Genomic DNA, 21,244 nt, shown 5'->3' with positions numbered 1-21,244 from the left:
TCGACTAGCTTAGCACAACGGATAACATACAAAGTGAGCGTCCTTCCACATTGTTGAGGGCTGTCCCGGTCAAAACAGAAAAATACAATGAGGGTCGCACCAAGTCATTTTCATCACGTCAGTATAAAAAATTAAAAAGTGGCATTGTTCCCGAATTAAGAGTATCAATTTTAGATATAAGAAATAATACTGTAAATATAGGGTACCTAAGCATAACATTGCACATACAATAATGGCTAGTAATCAAAGACCAGGAATGCGAATAAAAAGATGTGTTAATAGAAGTTCATCAGACCTAGGTGATACTAGAGGGTTCGATAACACGTGAATAGATGGTAAAATATATGCTTTTAAGCTCGTAAACAACATTTACCGACGCGTTGAAGTTGCTGCTGCTTCTGGTGGTACTTTTGAACTAGATACATCAAGATCTATCAGCAACAAACGATATGATATAGTTCACAACAACACGGATGAATGGGGAATACACCCATCGTTCGGTGGTAAATTGTTTGATTTAGAAGACTTTGAACCATTTTTCTTTAAAAAAACCAAACCATACCATCTAATACGCATTGACGACGACAAGTGGACGATGTTACCAGCTCAAATCGACTGGCTTCTCAACATTACACTATTTTCATAGAAAACAAAGACCACTACATAAACAAAGTCGTCCACAGTGGAAACATGCATGTGGCTTACGTCCCATCACAAAGACACAGTGTAATCATCACACCAATCTCGAATAGACCAGTCTTTATGCTGTCGTGTAAACCAGGGGAGAACGCAGTATTACAGTTGGTGTCTGAATTCGATGGTGTGACTACCCTCCTAGAAAACCTAGTGGATGGTACCACGCTGGCCATGCAAGTCTTCCTGTGGGGAACCACAGCAGAGCGATATTGAGATCGTTAAAGGAATCAAACTCAGGTGGGCTGAAAAACACAAGGGTGGCATTTGCTCAATTTACATGAGGGTGACAGTCTGCAAGGTGTCACAGTGACAGTTAAAGACACTATATCTCTAACCAAGATTTTCCTGACCGAGCACGTCAGTTTTATTGGTATAATGTTCATACATGAGGCATAACCAGAAACACTGTTGGAAACTATTTTCTAACAGAGATATAAACAATGGCATACAATGTAACACTCGGGGATCTAGGAGACACAGAGGATTTCAATTTACGTGGTGAGGAAGACACCCCATACATCTTATACTATAAAAATAGAGCATACTAACGAATGCCACTAGCAGATTTTACAGAACTTGAAGAGGTTAAAATAATACTAACCAACCCTTACATGATTTATAATCAAGTTGGTGACGTTTGCAAAATTATTAACAATGGCATCCTTCTCATATACTTTATACCTAGAGAAGAATTTTCTATTCAAGTGTTATGAATACCAGATTACATTGGTGGCAATATGTTAGCCCCAGCCAACTCGGAAGCCATTTTAAAAATTAACCACCTAATCAAATTCCAACGTGGTTATTATTTTTCACCTTGTGATACACACAACAGTAATTGTAGACATATGTCTCGCAGAGTGTCCCACCAACCCAATAAAACTTTTAAATGATTTTAAAATAATTTGGTATAAAAAACACAAGAATAAGCGTTATCGAATCCCAATAAGACGAGGCATTTCACTATCAATAAGCCTCGATGGGATTCATATTTTTAATCGTGGAGATTTTCATATCTCACCCATTTACCTATATAATAATTTAAACCTTATGGGCTTAAAATATATCAATCAAAAATTAAATGACACATAATTGAAGACTAATTTATGAAGTATATTATAGACAAATAGAATGGGGCTGTATCCAGCCACAGATGATGAAGGAAATATAAAGGGAAGTGCAGACGGATTTTGACTTAAACAGATATGTGAAACAAAATGTCAGCTAGAACAAGAGTGCGATACATGGGCATCACTACATAAAAAATACAATAGAGCCTTAAACTACATAGATGGTGCTGATACCACCCTAATGGCAGCTAGCATGGGCTTAGGAGCAGTAGGAGTTGGGTTGTTGACAACAGTCGTAGCCGGTGGTGTTAGGACTTGAATTAGCAGCTGTAGTGACAGGAACAGTTGGGTCGTTGTGTAAATTTGTATCCCACAAATTGAATCATAAAGCAAAGAAACACGATGAAATTAGAATACTTGCTGTATCAAAATTAAACACGATAGATCACGTTTCCACCGCATTCAATGACAATAAAATCTCAGAAGATGAGTTTTGTTTGATCATAGGCGAACTAGAAAAATACAACAAAATGAAGAATGAGATTAGATCAAAGGTTCATAAAACCTTTATAAGCGAGGATGAGAAAAAAAAGTACAAAAAACAAGGGATACAACAAGCTCAACAGGCATTTATCATGAAAACCAACTGCATAATAGAGGATACACATTAAACTGCTTCGCTGAAATCAATATAGTGGGGGAGGCCCCCACACCCCCAAGCAGGCTGCAAATCCCTGCGGACAGCCGACTGCAAGCCACCACGCCACCACCTGCTTATTCACTCTATTAGAGATTTGTTCACACCTATGTATAATAATGGATTTGGAATTGTGGCGAGCTGAACTCATATCTCTGACTGACGTTGAGTCTCTCATTGTTAAGAAAATCAAACAATTAAGGTATAACACCTATCTATTAACTGTTGCTATTGAAGAAGATATCTTCAGGGAGGATTTCCTGCTTGATTTCATGGAAGATGAGTTACATGTACAGTGTCTATTCTAGGACGCACGATTTCGTGATTTGTGCTAATAATGATCAAATCGCACCTCATAAACACAACAGAGTGCGAACTGTTGCGCATGGTAATTTGCTCCCTAACCACCTTTCAAAAACATACGCAAAAAGCTTTATATTGACAAGGAATGACTTTTAAGTCAGTCGGCCACAGGGTCAAGTTCGAGTGACAACATGTAAACATAACAGAGTGACTTCCCTTGGTTAAAACCACTACCGGCACTGGGGAAACGAAATTCCATTCATATCAGAATGAAAATAGATAACATTTTTCGATGAAGTTATGATTTAATTAATTAATTAATTATTTGACAACGTTAGACTATGAACTCTAAACATAGTGCTTGTGTACAGCACTTGCAAAACACAGTTTCATCGATCTTTTTTAGAACATCATTTCGTTTTAGCCTCATTTTCGAAATCAGACAATATTATCACTTGAAGTTGCAGACGACAAATGAATTCTTATTTACAACGGTTTGTGGTAATTTGGGGTGAATAATGCCACGCAAAAGAATGAAAATAACTGACTTTTGGGCACAAAAAACACTGAGAAAACAACAGCGTCTGCCATGTCTTCCCAGACCGATACATCTGTTAAGGAGACGTGTCAGGCCCCCCTGAGTAACTGAAGGAATTACAGCAAATTTGAAGGAATTGCATGTCAAATGTAAACAAACGCAGCCCACTCGCGAAACAATTGCAGCCATATCGGCAATTTAGCGGTAATAAATGAAACACATCGGCCATATTGGAAGCAATGTTGGTAAAACTTGAAACACACTCGGCCGTCTTCGGAGATTTTTCGGCTCACATCCGTGATTTGTCGGTCGCGAACGGAAACTCACGCAGCAAAACATGGCGTCGTTCGAAGAAGCACAAGCCTCGGTGAGTTTTGTTTTTTGTTCCTACTATTACATTTTTATACTTATCCATCTTTGTCCACCCTTGTTGAATGCGTTTAGGTATGAGGTGTTGTTGGAGCTATAGCTTATTTTTTTAGGAAAAGACTGTCACTGCGGAAGAGTGTCACAAGTCGTGCCCCTGGGGGTTGTTTACATCTGAACCTCATACCTAAACGCATTCAACAAGGGTGGACAAAGATGGATAAGTATAAAAATGTAATAGTAGGAACTAAAAACAAAACTCACCGAGACTTGTGCTTCTTCGAACGACGCCATGTTTTGCTGCGTGAGTTTCCGTTTGCGACCGACAAATCACGGATGTGAGCCGAAAAATCTCCGAAGACGGCCGAGTGTGTTTCAAGTATTACCGACATTGCTTCTGATATGGCCGATGTGTTTCATTTATTACTGCTAAATTGCCGATATGGCTGCAATTGTTTCGCGAGTGGGCTGTGTTTGTTTATATTTGAGATGCAATTCCTTCAAATTTGCTGTAATTCCTTCAATTACTTAGGGGGGCCTGCGTGTAAGGGTGAGCAAAACCCCGAGACTGACCTCGGTTCCTCCGACACTAAAAAGAACACAAACCAAGTGTTTCTCAGAAAGGAATGGTTGCAAGAATGGCCATGGCTCTCTCAAAATGGGCTTGGTGCTTTGATATGTGACTATTGTAGCCAAAATAAAGTGAGCAGTAGTTTCACTGGTGGTGGTTGCAATAACTTTCGTACATCCACACTATTTTGAAAGACTGTAATACAGGTATTACCCCCTACATTTTCCACCCCCCCTCCTTTTTTTGTAAGGGGGTGACAAATCCCCTGTAGATTTTCAGTTCTAGAATAGACACTGATATCTCAAGAACAGGTCACTGGATTTTCTTCATATTTGACACCAAGCTTCATCTACAAATGGTGTAGGGTCCAGTCACATCATTTTGAAGGTCACCGCGATGCTTTGAAGGTTTCAACACGAGGTTTACTTTGATAATTTGCGGCGGGGGATTATGTCACCTTAGTGGCAATGCTTGTGGTATACTCATTTTAACTCCCAGACATTTTTATATCCATCCCAGTTTTTACTGTATGTACTTTCATTGTTATTAGTCCGTACGACTCTGCATATGTTTGTTAAAGTCTTCCTAAACGAAGTTAGAAGAAAATATTGCGCTAATCTCTTAATTTATAGGGTTGTTCTGTATATACCCAGATACAAAAAAGAAGTCTAGATCATGTTATTAATGTTATATAACTTATTTGTTTGGAGTGGTCCAGAAGCCCACAGTGGGGACAGACACAACAGGTGGTGCCTTTTTATCCCCCCAGCATGTAATATTTTTTTTTTTCCATGGAACTGTTTGGTGTTAGTCTTATGGTGGGGTGGGCTTTGTTTCTGGAGCAGAACTCAAAAACCGTTCAATATTTTTCTGCAAAACTTGGTAGATATATCCGTCAGAGGCTGAAGTGGTGCCTTTTGCTATTTACAGGTTTTTGTGATTTAGTATTTTCTCGGTTTCCATGGAAACATTTTGGACTTTGTCTCAAAAGTGAGAGGTGTGTTTCGTTTCTGGAACAGAACTCAAAACCCGTTCAATATTTTTCTGCAAAACTTGGTAGATATATCCGTCAGAAGCTGAAGTGGTGCCTTTTGCTATTTATTTTCTCGGTTTCCATGGAAACGTTTTGGACTTTGTCTCAAAAGTGAGAGGTGTGTTTCGTTTCCGGAACAGAACTCTAAAACTTTTTAATAGCTGGTAGATATGTGTGGCAGATCCCAAAAATGTGCCTTTTGCTCTTTACAGGTTTTTGTGATTTATTATTTTCTTTTCTTTTCCATAAAAGCGTTTTGGACTTAATCTCAGAATGGAGGGACAGGCTTCGTTTCTGGAGCAGAACTAAAACAATGTTCAATATTTTTCTGCAAAACTTGATAGATATGTGTGACATACCACAAAGTGGTGCTTTTTGCTAGGTACAGGTTTTGTGATTTATTATTTTCTCGGTTTCCATCCAAACGATTCGGGCTTCGTCTCATAAAAGAGGGATGGGCTTTCCAGAGAAGAACTGTAAAACTTGGTAGATATATCGATCAGAACCTAAATTGGTTCCTTTTGGTATTTACAGGTTTCTGTGATTTATGATTTTTATGAATTACTTTATCGATCGTGCACACTGCTGTGACCCAGTTCTCCATTTAGACTTTCGTGTTTTAAAGGGAATAGGCCGGCTCACTGTGTCCACTGTGAGCTTGTGTGGAGGGTTGTGTCATTTTGGGCCTAGTGTTTTTTAATGGGGGTCTAGGTCTTTGTTACTGGTATTAAATACTTATTTATTTTGAAGTGATTTAGAAACCCCATAGTATATACTACTCATGTGACCTTGAACGATTTCTTCAGTGATACAGGTAATTTGTTTAAGGTCCATGAACTTATTCAAAAATATACTTTGAATACAGATTTTCTCCTCCTGGCATATAATCCTGCCCATAGATGATAGATATAATAATCTGAACCCATGGTTGTGCCTTTTACTATTTTTGTTTGTTTTTGTTTTTCCATGGAACATTTTGGTCTCCGTCTAATGGTGGGGTGGGCTTCGTTTCCAGAGCAAAACTCAAAAACTGTTCAATATATTCCTTCAAAACTTGGTACATATATCAGTCAGAACTGAAAGTGGTGCCTTTTGCTATTTACAGGTTTTTGTGATTTATTATTTTCTTGGTAACGTTTCAGACATACTCTAAAAATGGAGGGAAGGGGTTAATTTCTGGAGCATAACTCAAAAACCGTTCTATGTTATGCTGCAAAACTTGGTAGATATATCGATCAGAACCGGAAGTGGTGCCTTTTGCTATTTACAGGTTTTTGTGATTTATGATTTTCTTGGTTTCCATGGAAACATTTTGGTCTGAAATTGACACGTGTGTGTCGTTTCTGGAGCAGAACTCAAAAACTTCTTAATATCTCTCCGTAAAACTTGGCAGATATGTGTGGCAGACCCCAAAGTGGTGCCTTTTGGATTTTAAAGGTTTTTGTGATGTATTGTTTTCTTGGTTTCCATGGAAACGTTTCAGACTCTTTCTCAAAATGGAGGGATGGGCTTCGTTCCCAGAGCACAACTCGAAAACCATATCATATCTTTCACTTTCAACAGATCTTGGCAGATATATGAGACAGATCTTGAAATTGTGACTTTGCTGGTTACAGATATATGGCATTTATAATTTTCATGAATTCCATGGAAACAATTCAAACTTAGTCTAAAAAAACAAGGAGTAACTCTGAGATTATTTGTCCTTTCAAACATGTGGGGGTCGGGGGATATGTCATCTTCTGATGACTCTTGTTTTAATTACTTTATCGATCGTGCACACTGCTGTGACCCAGTTCTCCATTTAGACATTCGTGTTTTAAAGGGAATAGGCCGGCTCACTGTGTCCACTGTGAGCTTGTGTGGAGGGTTGTGTCATTTTGGGCCTAGTGTTTTTTAATGGGGGTCTAGGTCTTTGTTACTGGTATTAAATACTTATTTATTTTGAAGTGATTTAGAAACCCCATAGTATATACTACTCATGTGACCTTGAACGATTTCTTCAGTGATACAGGTAATTTGTTTAAGGTCCATGAACTTATTCAAAAATATACTTTGAATACAGATTTTCTCCTCCTGGCATATAATCCTGCCCATAGATGATAGATATAATAATCTGAACCCATGGTTGTGCCTTTTACTATTTTTGTTTGTTTTTGTTTTTCCATGGAACATTTTGGTCTCCGTCTAATGGTGGGGTGGGCTTCGTTTCCAGAGCAAAACTCAAAAACTGTTCAATATATTCCTGCAAAACTTGGTACATATATCAGTCAGAACTGAAAGTGGTGCCTTTTGCTATTTACAGGTTTTTGTGATTTATTATTTTCTTGGTAACGTTTCAGACATACTCTAAAAATGGAGGGAAGGGGTTAATTTCTGGAGCATAACTCAAAAACCGTTCTATGTTATGCTGCAAAACTTGGTAGATATATCGATCAGAACCGGAAGTGGTGCCTTTTGCTATTTACAGGTTTTTGTGATTTATGATTTTCTTGGTTTCCATGGAAACATTTTGGTCTGAAATTGACACGTGTGTTTCGTTTCTGGAGCAGAACTCAAAAACTTCTTAATATCTCTCTGTAAAACTTGGCAGATATGTGTGGCAGACCCCAAAGTGGTGCCTTTTGGATTTTAAAGGTTTTTGTGATGTATTGTTTTCTCGGTTTCCATGGAAACGTTTTGGATTTTATCTCAAAAGTGAGAGGTGTGTTTCGTTTCCGGAACAGAACTCTAAAACTTTTTAATAGCTGGTAGATATGTGTGGCAGATCCCAAAGTGGTGCCTTTTGCTCTTGACAGGTTTTTGTGATTTATTATTTTCTTTTTTTTTCCATAAAAGCGTTTTGGACTTAATCTCAGAATGGAGGGACGGGCTTTGTTTCTGGAGCAGAACTAAAAAAATGTTCAATATTTTTCTGCAAAACTTTTCTTAAACTATGAAAGTGACTGTATTTATATAAAGTATGTTGTTTAACAAAGAGTATTTGTATAAAGTATGTTGTTTAAAAAACAGGGCAAGTAACATTTTGAAAATGCTTTCATAGCACTGGGGAAAACTTGAAAAAATCCTTAAATGTCTACATACACTTGTTCTAGGCTGGACACTTACCTTTTCTGAAGGCCTTGTCCGGAAATAGTAAATGGTCTTAAGTTATCCCCATAAAGTAATCCTGTCCTCATTGGTACTTTTTCATCAGACAACATAGAAATTTAAGAAAATTTTATCTAGCAAAGGATCCAGTTCATGGTTAGAATGATATCTATGGAAGTTTTGGTCCAGATTGTATGGCTTTCCAGTTATGTACTCGAAACAATCCTTTTACTCTTTTGAACAAAAACCCAATTTGCTGCCATGGAAACTATGAACAGAAGTTTTCAAAGTTTTCAAAACTATAATGTATGTGTGAAATATTCAAAATTCTTCAAGGTCACATGCAGTGCAAAACAACTTTTGGTATGGACTTACCGAAATAAATTATAAAGTTGAAAAGTAACGCAATGAAAAAAGCCTGCAAAATTGCAGTTCAAACGATTCATGCCAGGATTTGCGTGTGTTACCAGTTGATGAGTGGTGTGGATTTTTGAAAGTGTGTTTGGAGAGTGCATATTTGAGATCAGGTTTTTCAACTGATTTGGTACACTCAAATCCTGGCATCCAACATTAGTAATTAACACAAAAGAAAACTTCCCGAGTCAGTCAAAATAAAAAGATTAGTGCCTGAGATCAACATAGATCAAGGGGTTTACCTACCAGGCACCTGGTGCATTACCAAGAAGTCATGGACTCATACTGAAACATACCCTTGTCCTCATTGTAAAAGTTCATTGTAAAAACTGACGAGGGCACCCATGTATAAACAATAATTTCTGTGTACATACTGCTATTAGTATTACCTTACATTCTACACATATATAAAAGTTTCTGTTTAGGGTCCTGGCCATTGATAAAGTGGACTGAGGGCATGTAGTTGTTTAAAGAGTGTTTATTCAATTAAATATGACAACATCGGTATAAGATGATCTATGACCGAGGGGTGTAATAACTGACCTCGGCCGTGGCTAGACATGAAGTCACAAATATGACAGTCACCTGACCTATATCATTTATAATATGGCCTTTTTAGGGTTTTTTATAATATTGCATTTTGAATATTATGAGCAAATTGTTAAGGAAGCAGACATCACTCACACTTGCTTATGTGGCGGTGTTTAGTTAGTAACCTAATGTGATGCGATGCCTTTATTGATATATTATATATTATTATAAATACTATGAAATCGTGAAAGTTTAAGAGAATATGTTTCCTAGCCATAAGATTTGCCCTGTATTACTTACACCAACTTCTAAATGCCTTTGAAGAGCGATCTTTGTAGTTCATAACACTGATGAGGTTGTTGATGAGGTCGTCCTTCAGTGACTGCAGGCTGGTGTCAGTATTCCTGTATTTTCTCTTCCTGGGTTGGGCTGTCCAGTGTGCTTCGATCCATTGGATCGTGGCTTCCACGTTGGACTGTTCTCGCTGGAACAGTTTAACAACCTCAGAAATATTTGGATGGCTCTTACTGGCAAGCTTGTTTATTCTGTAGTTCCTTAGTTCCATCCCTCAGCGTTGTTGTTGCTTTGATGTCCAGGATTGTTGAAGTGTTTCTAAACTTCTGGTCCGAACTAGCAACCTTTGACCCACGTTGTCATAACATAGTACATGAATGCTGCAGGTCTGTCAGTGATGGTATCAAGCCAGAGGTCATCGACTTTGTCCAAGGGTACCAGAGGCAACTCTGTAGCTCTCCTCACTGGTTGTCGAACCTCTATGTCATCCTTGTAGTGTGAAGCAAGACCTTCCTTCTGCAAACGGGGCCAAATGCACTGGGAGTAATGAAAGAAACATACTCAAGTAGGGTGTTGGGAAATACACTTCTCACAGCATTGTGGGCAGCAAGTTCAAAGTCTAACTGGTATGTCCATGGATCAAGAGAACCGTTCAGCTGATGGGCCATCTAACATGAGTGTTCCAGGGTCCTACTGTATGTATCCTCGGATTTATCTTGCAGCAAACAGTAGATGAATGGGAACATGTGGCCTTGATTCTCAGCTAGCAGTGTGTAGATCTGCTCAAATGGCCAGGGTGCTGGGGAGAGGGTACCATCGCTTTCCCGGACCGACGCTACTCGTGCAGCTGGGTTCTGTCTCTGTCATGTTATGTGATTACACAGACAGGCAGGTGTGATACTTGTACACATGACATAATATTATATCTGTGGGTTGCAAACAAACTGCATCAATCTTTCTTTCTTATTTCTTACCATACTTCTTAAATTAAATCTCAAACATATCATCACTATATACACACAATGAGCCTTCTGCGTATTGGCAAATGAACCAGCCAGTAAAAAGTCTTTGTTACACTTGAGTTTGCACCCACCCACTCTGACCAGGTTCGGTCATCCGCGTGCTTCATTTCGAGGGAAGCAAACCCAAGTACAAAATATTGCACTTTTGATTTGTGATTGTATGCTTTTAATATTGTTTATTATTTTTTTTTCACATTCAGCAGTGTAAATTATATATCATGAATAAATGATAAATATGTTTCAATTATGTTTGTTTTTTGGTTGCATGTGACCTTTCAGTTAACAGGCCCTAGTCTCTTTTGGAGCCAAATATATTCTCATAGATGTGAAAAAAAAACCAGATCATGCCTATATAAAATTGACATTGATTCATCGCTATCTGTGTAGAGAGGTTGACCTCATGCTGCTTTCAATGACGGTAATTGCATCTGCACAGGTTGAAGTGACAAGACCTAAAAATCAGTGAGAAAAGTATATACTGGCCACCAGCTGTTGACACTTAATTTATGGCGTGCACCCCAAAACAAATATTTTAAAACATAATTGCCACCTTGAAGTGTTTTCCATCCAGAACATTTCAAGAAACAGTTTATTAAGTAAATTTTATGAAGAAAGTAGAGATAGATTCCTATATGGCTGTAATCATATGAAATATTATAAACATCTCTTTGATGCATTAAATATGCACATGATTCATAGAAAGTTTGGAGACTTTTTGACTGGTAGTAAATGGTAACTTAGTACATCATATCTGGATATTATCAGTCATGTAGGTTTATATGTCTGTCTACGGTAACACTAACATTGTATGTGTATATCGGGTATCACACTGATTGTTAAAAAATATCAACAAACTCAGTAACTTTAAAATGAAACAGCTATAAATTAGCCGGTTTTCTGATAGAACACAACCTTGCAGTTAGGAGCCAATATTATTAAGTACTACACAATTACAAATCCAAAAAAAAAATGGAAAGAAGTCAGTCAAACATTAACCTACCCACAACAAACACATGTTCACCTTAGAATGATTTTATTAAACTCACTAAAGGACCGAGACCACTTTATGACAGTCTCGTGTCTAAATCCAATTTTCCAACTGTATGCGATAAATGGGAAAGAGAACTAAATAATCATATCGATTGGAAGACCACATTTTCGCAGTATAGACAAACAAAGACTTGAAGCTTTTGGATTTTCAATGCAAAAATATTCACAGAATTATCTATACAAAATGAGAGTTGCTTAAAATGAAACTGGTTGATAACAACACATGTACATCATGTGGCCAAATAAGCTCTATGACTGTGTAAACAAAATAGCTTATGCCTCAGTGTTTGTCCATCTGTCCCATTTTTTTCATGTCTATACTCTTCCCACCCCCTGCCCCCTGTGGAAATTGTAACAAAGTCTCATTCCACTCATATTTTACCAATACCAGTTTGCTCAGTGATAGTTTCCAGTAATCTGTATTTAAGTGAAAGTGAATATAAAAATGGAAAAGAAAACCCAACAAACTCAGTAACTCTCTGTATATATTGGGAAGGTAAGTAATTGTATCTAAATATTCGGACTCACATTACTATAACTTGGCTCTGCAATGTGAGTCATAAAGGATATGTAGGATGTATGTATTGTGCCCTTTTTATGTACCTCTTTTCCCAAAAGACCTGTAAAGGTCCATGTTAAAGCTGATCTTCAGTAATCCATGCTTGTTGTGGTCAGGCTAGCATGGTTGGTTGACTCATGTCATCGGTTCCCATTTGCTCAGATCAGCTCTTGCCATTAACTCATTAAGCCCTGGAGCCGCTCCACTGCCCAACACCTGGGACCCCTCGCTGACTGCCTGATTGCTGTGACGAGGCTAATTAGTGCTAATCATGCCTGATTTCCCTGGCAGGTCTCGGATATGACAGGAAACTGTTTAGTCTCACAAACAAGTACTGATTATTTAATTGTGTCGTAAAGATGTAAATGGAAAAGAGGCTGATGTGAATACATATATTACAGCATTTCATGTAATTTATTACATGTGTCTCTTATACCCCTTTGCCAGTGTGTGCTGTATTTTTATCAACACCTACGCGGTCTTTGTACGTATGAGATGAACAAATATACAAATTCCTCCTGTCTCTCTCATCGTATTGACTGAATTCTAATATATTATTTATAATAGAGTTTAAAAAGAGAGGTGGGGGGGACTTGCATTATAATCGTCTACATTTTTTGCCAATACATTGCTTGTGCTTACTGACTATTTCAAGGAAAGTATCAATAGGTGTGTAAGTAATATGGAGCATATAGAGATTTATAGTTTGTCACTTTGTTCATCTTAACTTAACTCTGCAAACATACATCACCATTCATACACATACATACTGCATGATACATTTATCATTACTCGATGCTAAACAAAGCTTCCCGTCGTGTGATGGGATAAAATATCCCGAATGTAACGCATTATATCTCAGTTACTCATTATATTGGCTGATACTTTGACCAATCGTATCGTGAGAACCTGTCAAAAAGGAAGGGCAAGGTGACGAGGCGTGGCCTAAATTTCTAAAGGGCACGTTTGGTCACCCAGATTGCATACATTGATTTTTTATTGTATTGTTGACCAGTGGATATGTTGTGTTTTGGTTGTATATTCCAACTGTCATGTAACAATTTGTGTATTGTCTGATATCGTATCGCTATCAAGGTTCACCAGATTGCACCCATTTGTGCATATACAGCACAGAGAATGAAGCGTACGTAGCACCATCAAATGGGTTGTCCGACAAAATAACAACACATGTTTATTTTACGTTTGTCCCGAGACAGTCCGTTCAATAAGGGAGTAGGGGCGTGGATACGTATAAATTCTACCGGAGACTGTTGTTTCAGGGCCAAAAGTAGCGCTAAATAATCTTATTACTGTAGTCTGAATGATGATACGCAAGGGTATCAATACCATGACTAATATGCTATCCTGCTTTTACTGATGATGGATCAACGGAATTAGTTGCTACACGTGATAATTACAGAGAGGTGTCAAGAAACATTCAATAGCACATAAAGTAAGGGATTATGTGAGTGTGTCTTTTTTCACACGTTTGGATTCTTTGTATGTAAGACATACTTAAACCAAATGATGTGCATCTCATATCATTGTGTGAGATTAAATTGTTCAAAACATCTATGTCAATGGCAGTAAAGACGAATTTACGCACATGCCTAACAATCTATGAAAGAAACGTTTTTAAAACGCTGATACATTGCTAGTTTATACTCAATATTTTAAGGAAAGTACTAATAAGCTAGTCTTACATATAACAGATTCACAGTTTGTCGCTTTGGTTAATCTAGATTTAATGCAGAAAATATACGTTATCGCACGAACATACATGCATACATATTGTATACTGCTATTCCTTGCACATACATAAGACAAAGGGTCATGAGATGGGCATCATCAAAGTTCCCGAATAGGTCGTTTTGTATCTTAACTGTTCAATATACTCCCTGATTTGTTATCTATGGCCAATCGTATCATGAGATACCTGTCACATTGGAAATGACAGGTGATGGGGCGTGGACTAAATTTCTGGAGAGCACGTTCGGTCACTAGACAGCTTGGATACAGATTGAGTATTGGTTAGATCGTTGACCAATCGATATGCTAGATTTCGGCTTTATCAACTCTAGCTATCATGAAAAGTTTGTGTATCGTGAACATACATAATCGTAAGGATGCCTGAAATGTACATGTAGAACTAACAAGCAAATTGACGAGTTTATTTTTCTTTGAAGTGCTCAAAGCACTACAATCCGATTATTTTTACCCCGGATAACCCAATCCAACCATTGAGTAGAGATAGTATTTATTTACATATAGTTTTTGCGCACACTACTTGTACATCAAACATAATGGCTTGCTGAACATTTCAATATAATCGGCACATTGTTACGAATAAATATCAATATTCAAGTACATGTATTATGGAATTAAAAAAGTAACACGATACTGATTTATTGTGATGTATACACTTGTAGTTGAATCTCCCCAGATATTTATGAAGATGGGCATACTTATATTTGTTTTGAAAGCAAACAAGGTTCAGAAGATTGACAATGGGCGTGACTCCACAAAACAGGTTGTCCAATGATGTAACAGCGCATTAGTTTGTTTTACACTTGTCACGGGACAAAAGTTTACCTGGACATGCATTCGGCCAGAGGCTGTTATTTTGAGGTTGAAAGAGGTGTTCATATATCTCATTTAGTGTTGTCTGATTGAATGATTATACGCATCAATTCCGTAACTGATATATTATCCTCCTTTTATTGACGATGGATCTGATACACGTGATCATTACACTGGATAAGATAATTACAGAGATCAAATACAAACGTTTCTTACACAATGCTTATGTAAATTGCATTGAAAAATCATGTTTCAAATGAGCATGAAACATCTTGAACAAAGTACCCCAGTTACCTTTGTATGGTTTATGTGTACTATATATGTATATTATGAGTAGATGCAAGAGTTATCACTTCATATTCGATTATGTATTATTGTCAACTTTCAAAATCAATAGTCGCAAATGAATTAGGTCTAAATTAGTAACTTGGTTTATTTCAAATCAACACGAACCTGAGTGTAATACAGTATTGCTATTTATGTCTACAATTCATTATATGAACTATTACAACGAATGAATGAATGATTTAATTTAGAGGAAGGTTTTGTAACCTTGTCACCGTTAATTCAATCAATGTGCAAACATAGTATCTTAGTATTCACTCCCAGTGACGAGTAACAAACACGTACCTCCTGTAACAACATCTCATAATCCCTTTTCTCGCAGACATGTGTTCATTTGCCTGTATAAGCCCCCGACATTGCAAGCAATTGTTATCAAAACACATTAATAGTTCTTCTGATTAACACAGAAAGTAACCTCTCTCGTAAGAAAGACTAATCATTGATCATTACTGCTAAATTGATTGAAATTATAGGTACAGTACAAATTTAAAATGTAAAACCCCCAATACGCGGCCCTCGCTGAATAAGAGGTGCTTTTCATTACCCCCAATACGCGGCTCTCACTGTGAGAAGCTAATTAATTTGCCGCATATATGCGGGTCTCGGCCTTAATGAGTTAATCACTTGATTTTCTGGTCAAGACTTGATTATTTACAAACCACTGCTATATAGTTGGAATATTGCTGAATGCAGTGTAAAACTAAACTTACTCACTTGAGTTGAATACATATGATTGATTCATTATTTGTCCAGCTAAGACAACAAAAAAATACTTTTAAATATGAACACAATGTGAGTTTTAATATGGTTACATGTCCATTTAGAGTCTGGCTCTTTCTGCTGTACTTACACTAATTCCATATCTATGATGTCTGGAACTTTTGCCTGCAAGAAACCATGACTGAGCCAAAAGATTACATCATGGAAGTTGTAGCTTACTGTTTTGCAATTTTTTTTTCAGTGGGGAAGCTGATTGTTTTCATCATGGGTAAGAGAAAAGGTAGTATACCCCGGAGAGTAGATGAAGAAAAGCGAAAATGCCTCAGCTGGAATATGATGGATGGAGTTGAAGATCCACAAGGTTCAAGTGCTATTTTCATTGATGACCACTCAGAAATACACCCACTTGAGGATGGCTTGCCTGACGTAGCACAAGAAATAATTCTTGGGAATGAGGAGTTGTGTGTCAAAGATGCTTTCCCATACACTGAACAGTTGTTTAACTTCCATTTGGACTACTGTTCCTTTTTTGTAAGCATTATGGACAGATTACACACCACTGAAGGCAAGTGGTCATGTGAAATTGGCAGATTTGAGCTTCAAGTTTTGCCAGAGCCTGGTTGTATTTCCTTATTAAATGGGTTCCTACCTCAGTGTGAAGAATGCTGGTTGTATGTGGCAGATCCAGGTCACAGAAACATGCTTTACTTTGAACTTGATGATAATGATGAGAACTTACAATCAAATGAACCAGCAAAAAATGCAAAATACCCTCAGTTCTGCTTTGCAGGTGTATCATTGCCCACAGTGTGCCTGAAGGCTTTGCAGGTGAAGGCATATCAGGTTGGTACATGATCATTAGGAGTTCTGTGTTACCAATATGATAGCAGCCTCTTACATGGCCAGTTCATTAGAAGAAAATAGAAGAAAATATATCATTATGCAACTACAGTTGCAAAACACAGTTTTTGTTCACAAAACATATGACCTGAAATATGTTTTTGAGAGCACCTTGCAGTACTGTAATATATAGGACAATATGCTTTGATGTATCCCCCAAGACCTTCAGCATAAAGTGTTCAGACCCTCCTTAGGTCATTGAGATAAGTAGTCATATCACTGATTATTGGTTATATAAGCACTGTTCCAGACACTATGTAATACGGTATGTGTCTGCGTCTTTTGCATGCACTGGTTTGTGCTTTAACCCCCTGGATGCCACAGGGACATATATGTCCTTCCTCTTCAACCCTCGCTTTGAAGTCCAATAAAATTCTAAATATACCATGCACATATATATGCTTCACAGTTTTGAATTCTGTGGAAAATTCCCTGTTTCTTGATACCGTCCACTATTATCCCAGAGCAAGCTAAAGTGCTTAAAATTACCTTTCAAAATAGGCTTCATCATAAATGTTGCCATTTTTCACACTATACAAAGTCACGATTCACAGCTTTTTTTTGTTGTATGTCTTGAAATGTGAAATTCAGATAATTACTAGTAGTATTGAATTTCAAAAATAGCATCTTAATGATCACTGATATCAAGTGTTCATGTAACCAGTAGTGATAATTCAGAAACATTGCCGATGAACCCAGAGTCGGTTTGGATGTTTTCGGAAATACACTTACACGAATGCTGAAGTGCACTTTCCGCATATTGGATAATGTTTACAAAATATTGTTTCGAGAAGGCCAGTATTGAGCCGCTTATTACATCACATATACTTCATAGTCAGCTGCGACAAATGCATCATTGAATTCCCCACACATCTGAGAATAAAATTACAAATGGTGTTTGTCACCAATACCAACTGTCTAGATAAAACGAAACAAAAGATACTGGGCATGACAACAAACGCTGTGCTGGAAAGATTGTGCTTGTCTGAAATGTAAACAAAGAAAAATTTTGATTTTACACTACGTAGCATTTTCAGAAATTTTCCAACATCCAGCATTGCTTATGGTAGCTCAGTATGCTTAGAATATTCAGGGGAAGAGTATCGTAGCAAGAAATTGCCAATAAAAAATAGATACAATGCAATCATTTGATAATAGAAAAGAAACTGTCAAAGTTTCCTTGCAGCGTGAACCTATGATTGACGCAAAATTATGTAGAATGACAACTGTACTGATCAGCATTTCTGGCTTCTTCTGTCATTTACTATGTAAACGATAAAAACAAATAACAATACACAGATAGTCAGAATAATTCTGATTACTGACATCTCACTTTGATGTACAAAAACTCCCTGAATCAAACCCTCAAGATAAACTGATGCCAGACAGTTGCGCGTGTTGCTCACAATAAAATACGTAGTAAAACCGTCTAATTATTGATATATTCAGGACACTATTTCAGTGGTAAAACCATTCATTTTATGTTTTGTCTAAAAAATTCTGACATAGAAGCCGAGATGTTTTACACATTGAGTGGAAATTAGGTTATATATATATATATACTAATCAGCAAATCAGTGTTGTCTTTTCCTGATGTCACAAAATGCACAAAACATGCCATGACGTCAACTAAAATGTTGCATTATTTTCAGTTATTTAATTACATTTGAAGATGTGTCTGTTACTCCACTATTAATGATGCAAAATTAATCAAAATACATCTACACAAACAGGAGAATGTGGGAATATAAGAATTAAATTATGTATTGGATAGGACCATCCAAATCGCTATGACCTGCTTTCTGATGTAGTACATTGTCATCTTTTCTTACAAAGTGGGAAACCAAATGAAAGGGATAAGTATTCATTGATGGGAGCAAATGGTGGTTTATGTTTAGCATATGGGGGCCTTCAGGAATTGTAGCATCCTCGATATCTCCAGGGTATACGTTCCGATAAGTCTCCACTATACCCTGGACGCATCTCTGGCTCTGCCCGATAAATTTATTACCTCCCTTGACTGTCTTTTGATCCAGTCAGGTGTCTACGCTGGGAAGTTGAGCGAACCAATCACAACTCACTTTCGTTTTTTGAATTATCTAACCGATTATACTTGGCAACAGAAACCATGCAGAGGTTCTCTGGAAGAGGTAGAAGGCGTTCTTGCATATGTTGTTTTAATGTTTCGGACCTGTCAATTTGTTTGTATGATTTCCGTAAAATCAAGAACGCACTGCGAGCAAACCTTCGCAGTTGCAACCGCTACCTTTGTTGACACTGGCAAGCTCGGTTATAATGGCGGCCTAGCTGATTGGCTACTGTGAGAAGGCGGAGTCAGCAAAGGGAGGTAATAAATTTATCGGGCAGAGCCGTAGATGCGTCCAGGGTATAGTGGAGACTTATCGGAACGTATTACCCTGGAGATATCGAGGATGGAATTGTAGAGGCAGGTGTTTAAGTTTCTGCAACCGTTTTGCTACAGTAGACTTGACTGGGAAACTTAAGGCTGATGCGGACTTCCCCTAATTCTAGTCCTTTTCTCACAACACATACACTTCCATAATAAAGTAACACAAATGGGATAATTGACAAAGCATCTGAGAACAATGCTGAACTGAGACACGAGGATCATCTCCTGAGAAAATTATACCATACATATGATGTTAGATTTCCTGAAACCAGACTTATCCAAGCTACTTCCAGACACAAGGATCAGTGAACAAGCACTCCAAGGATATTGTGGCTAACATTAATATTCCTAAAGTTGGCACTGACAGTGCCATGCCACAATTGTTACATTTACAGCTATCCATGATTCATTAGGATAGGTCATGTTGGCTTGATCAAAGATTTCTTGCACTTATGCAGAGATGTTAAATGTGGTGTAGAAGAAGGATGTGTGTGACACCTGTAGGGAGGCATGTGTAGTATAGATAAGGTATATGTGTGACACCAGAAGGGAGATGTGTGTGGTGTAGACGAGGTATGTGTGTGACATTAGAAGGGAGATGTGTTTGGTGTAAATGAGGTATGTGTGTGACATTAGAAGGGAGATGTGTGTGTTGTAGATGGGGTATGTGTATGACACCAGATGGGAGATGTGTGTGGTGTAGATGAGGTATGTGTGTGACATTAGAAGGAAGATGTGTTTGGTGTAAATGAGGTATGTGTGTGACATTAGAAGGGAGATGTGTGTGTTGTAGATGGGGTATGTGTATGACACCAGATGGGAGATGTGTGTGGTGTAGATGAGGTATGTGTGTGACATTAGAAGGAAGATGTGTTTGGTGTAAATGAGGTATGTGTGTGACACCAGATGGGAGATGTGTGTGGTGTAGATTGGGTATGTGTGTGACACTAGGAGGTAGATGTGTGTAGTGTAGATGTAATAATCTGAACCTATGGTTTTTTGTTTTCTACGCAACGTTTTGGTCTTAGTCTAATGGTAGGTTGGGCTTCCTTTCCGGAGCATAACTCTAAAACTGTTCAATATTTTTCTGCAAAACTTGGTAGATATACCAGTCAGATCCTGAGGTGATGACTTTTGCCTTTTGCTATTTACAGGCTTTTCTTGACTTATTATTTTCTCACTTTCAATGAAACGTTCAGACCAAGTCTCAAAAGTGAGAGGTGTGTTTTGTTTCTGGAGCACAACTCGAAACTTCTTATTATCTGTCAGCACAACTTGGTAGATATGTGTGGCACACCCCCAAAGTGGTGCCTTTTGCTATTTGCACTTTTTTGTGATTTATTATTTTTTCAGTTTCCATGGAAGCGTTTTGGAGATAGTGTCAGAATGGAGGGATGGGCTTAGTTTCTGTTGTATAACTTGAAAACCATTTCATATCTTTCAAAAGATCTTGGCAGATATATGAGACAGATCTTGAAGTGGTGCTTTTTGCTGTTTTCGTGATTTCCAAGGAAATGATTCAAACATAGTCTAAAAAGAATATCAAGTAACTGTCAGATGATTTGTCCTTTGAAATGTGTGGGGGCCATGGGGATCTTCTGATGACTCTTGTCATTGTTAATAAGCCAAATTATATTGCCTGTGTCTTTAGGAGCAACCCCACCAACCTTTCCAGAATTCTTAATCTGGACATTCAATTTGGAGAGGAGTGCGTTTCATGCCTCATGAGTCAGAGTAACTAGATACTGTTATTTGCACAACTGATTATGGAAAGTTAATTGTGACAATATTTGTTAATCTGAAAACTTAATTGTATGATGGCTACCAGAGTACAGGATTTTTGGCAGCGGTGTAATTGAGGTAGTATATGCTGAATAATTAACTGAGTGGGTTTTCATTGTTGTATTCATTTCTACCTTATGACATCATATTTGGGTTACATGCTAAACAGCTCTTGACAATGTCCTTGAAATGCTTGCAGCTGATATTGAATGTCATATTCACTCTTTAGGCCATATACTCAGTGTCTTTTCCCCAAATGGAAGTGTGTGTAAC

The 21,244-nt window shown here is 37.7% G+C and overlaps 1 protein-coding gene across 1 annotated transcript in view; it reads left to right on the top strand.

Annotated features, from left to right (window-relative positions):
* The window catches only part of LOC137287583 (E3 ubiquitin-protein ligase SHPRH-like), a 192,413-nt gene that overhangs the window by 17,060 nt on the left and 154,109 nt on the right, over window positions 1–21,244 (top strand). Inside the window, exon 2 of the mRNA XM_067819951.1 lies at window positions 16,121–16,722. Within this exon, the coding sequence (XP_067676052.1) occupies window positions 16,144–16,722 (579 nt within the window). The 5' untranslated portion in view covers window positions 16,121–16,143. The remainder of the gene's footprint in view (window positions 1–16,120; window positions 16,723–21,244) is intronic.

The sequence above is a fragment of the Haliotis asinina genome, chromosome 6, assembly GCF_037392515.1.
Source record: "Haliotis asinina isolate JCU_RB_2024 chromosome 6, JCU_Hal_asi_v2, whole genome shotgun sequence".
NCBI lineage: Eukaryota > Metazoa > Mollusca > Gastropoda > Lepetellida > Haliotidae > Haliotis > Haliotis asinina.
This window is presented reverse-complemented; position numbering and strand designations above follow the sequence as displayed.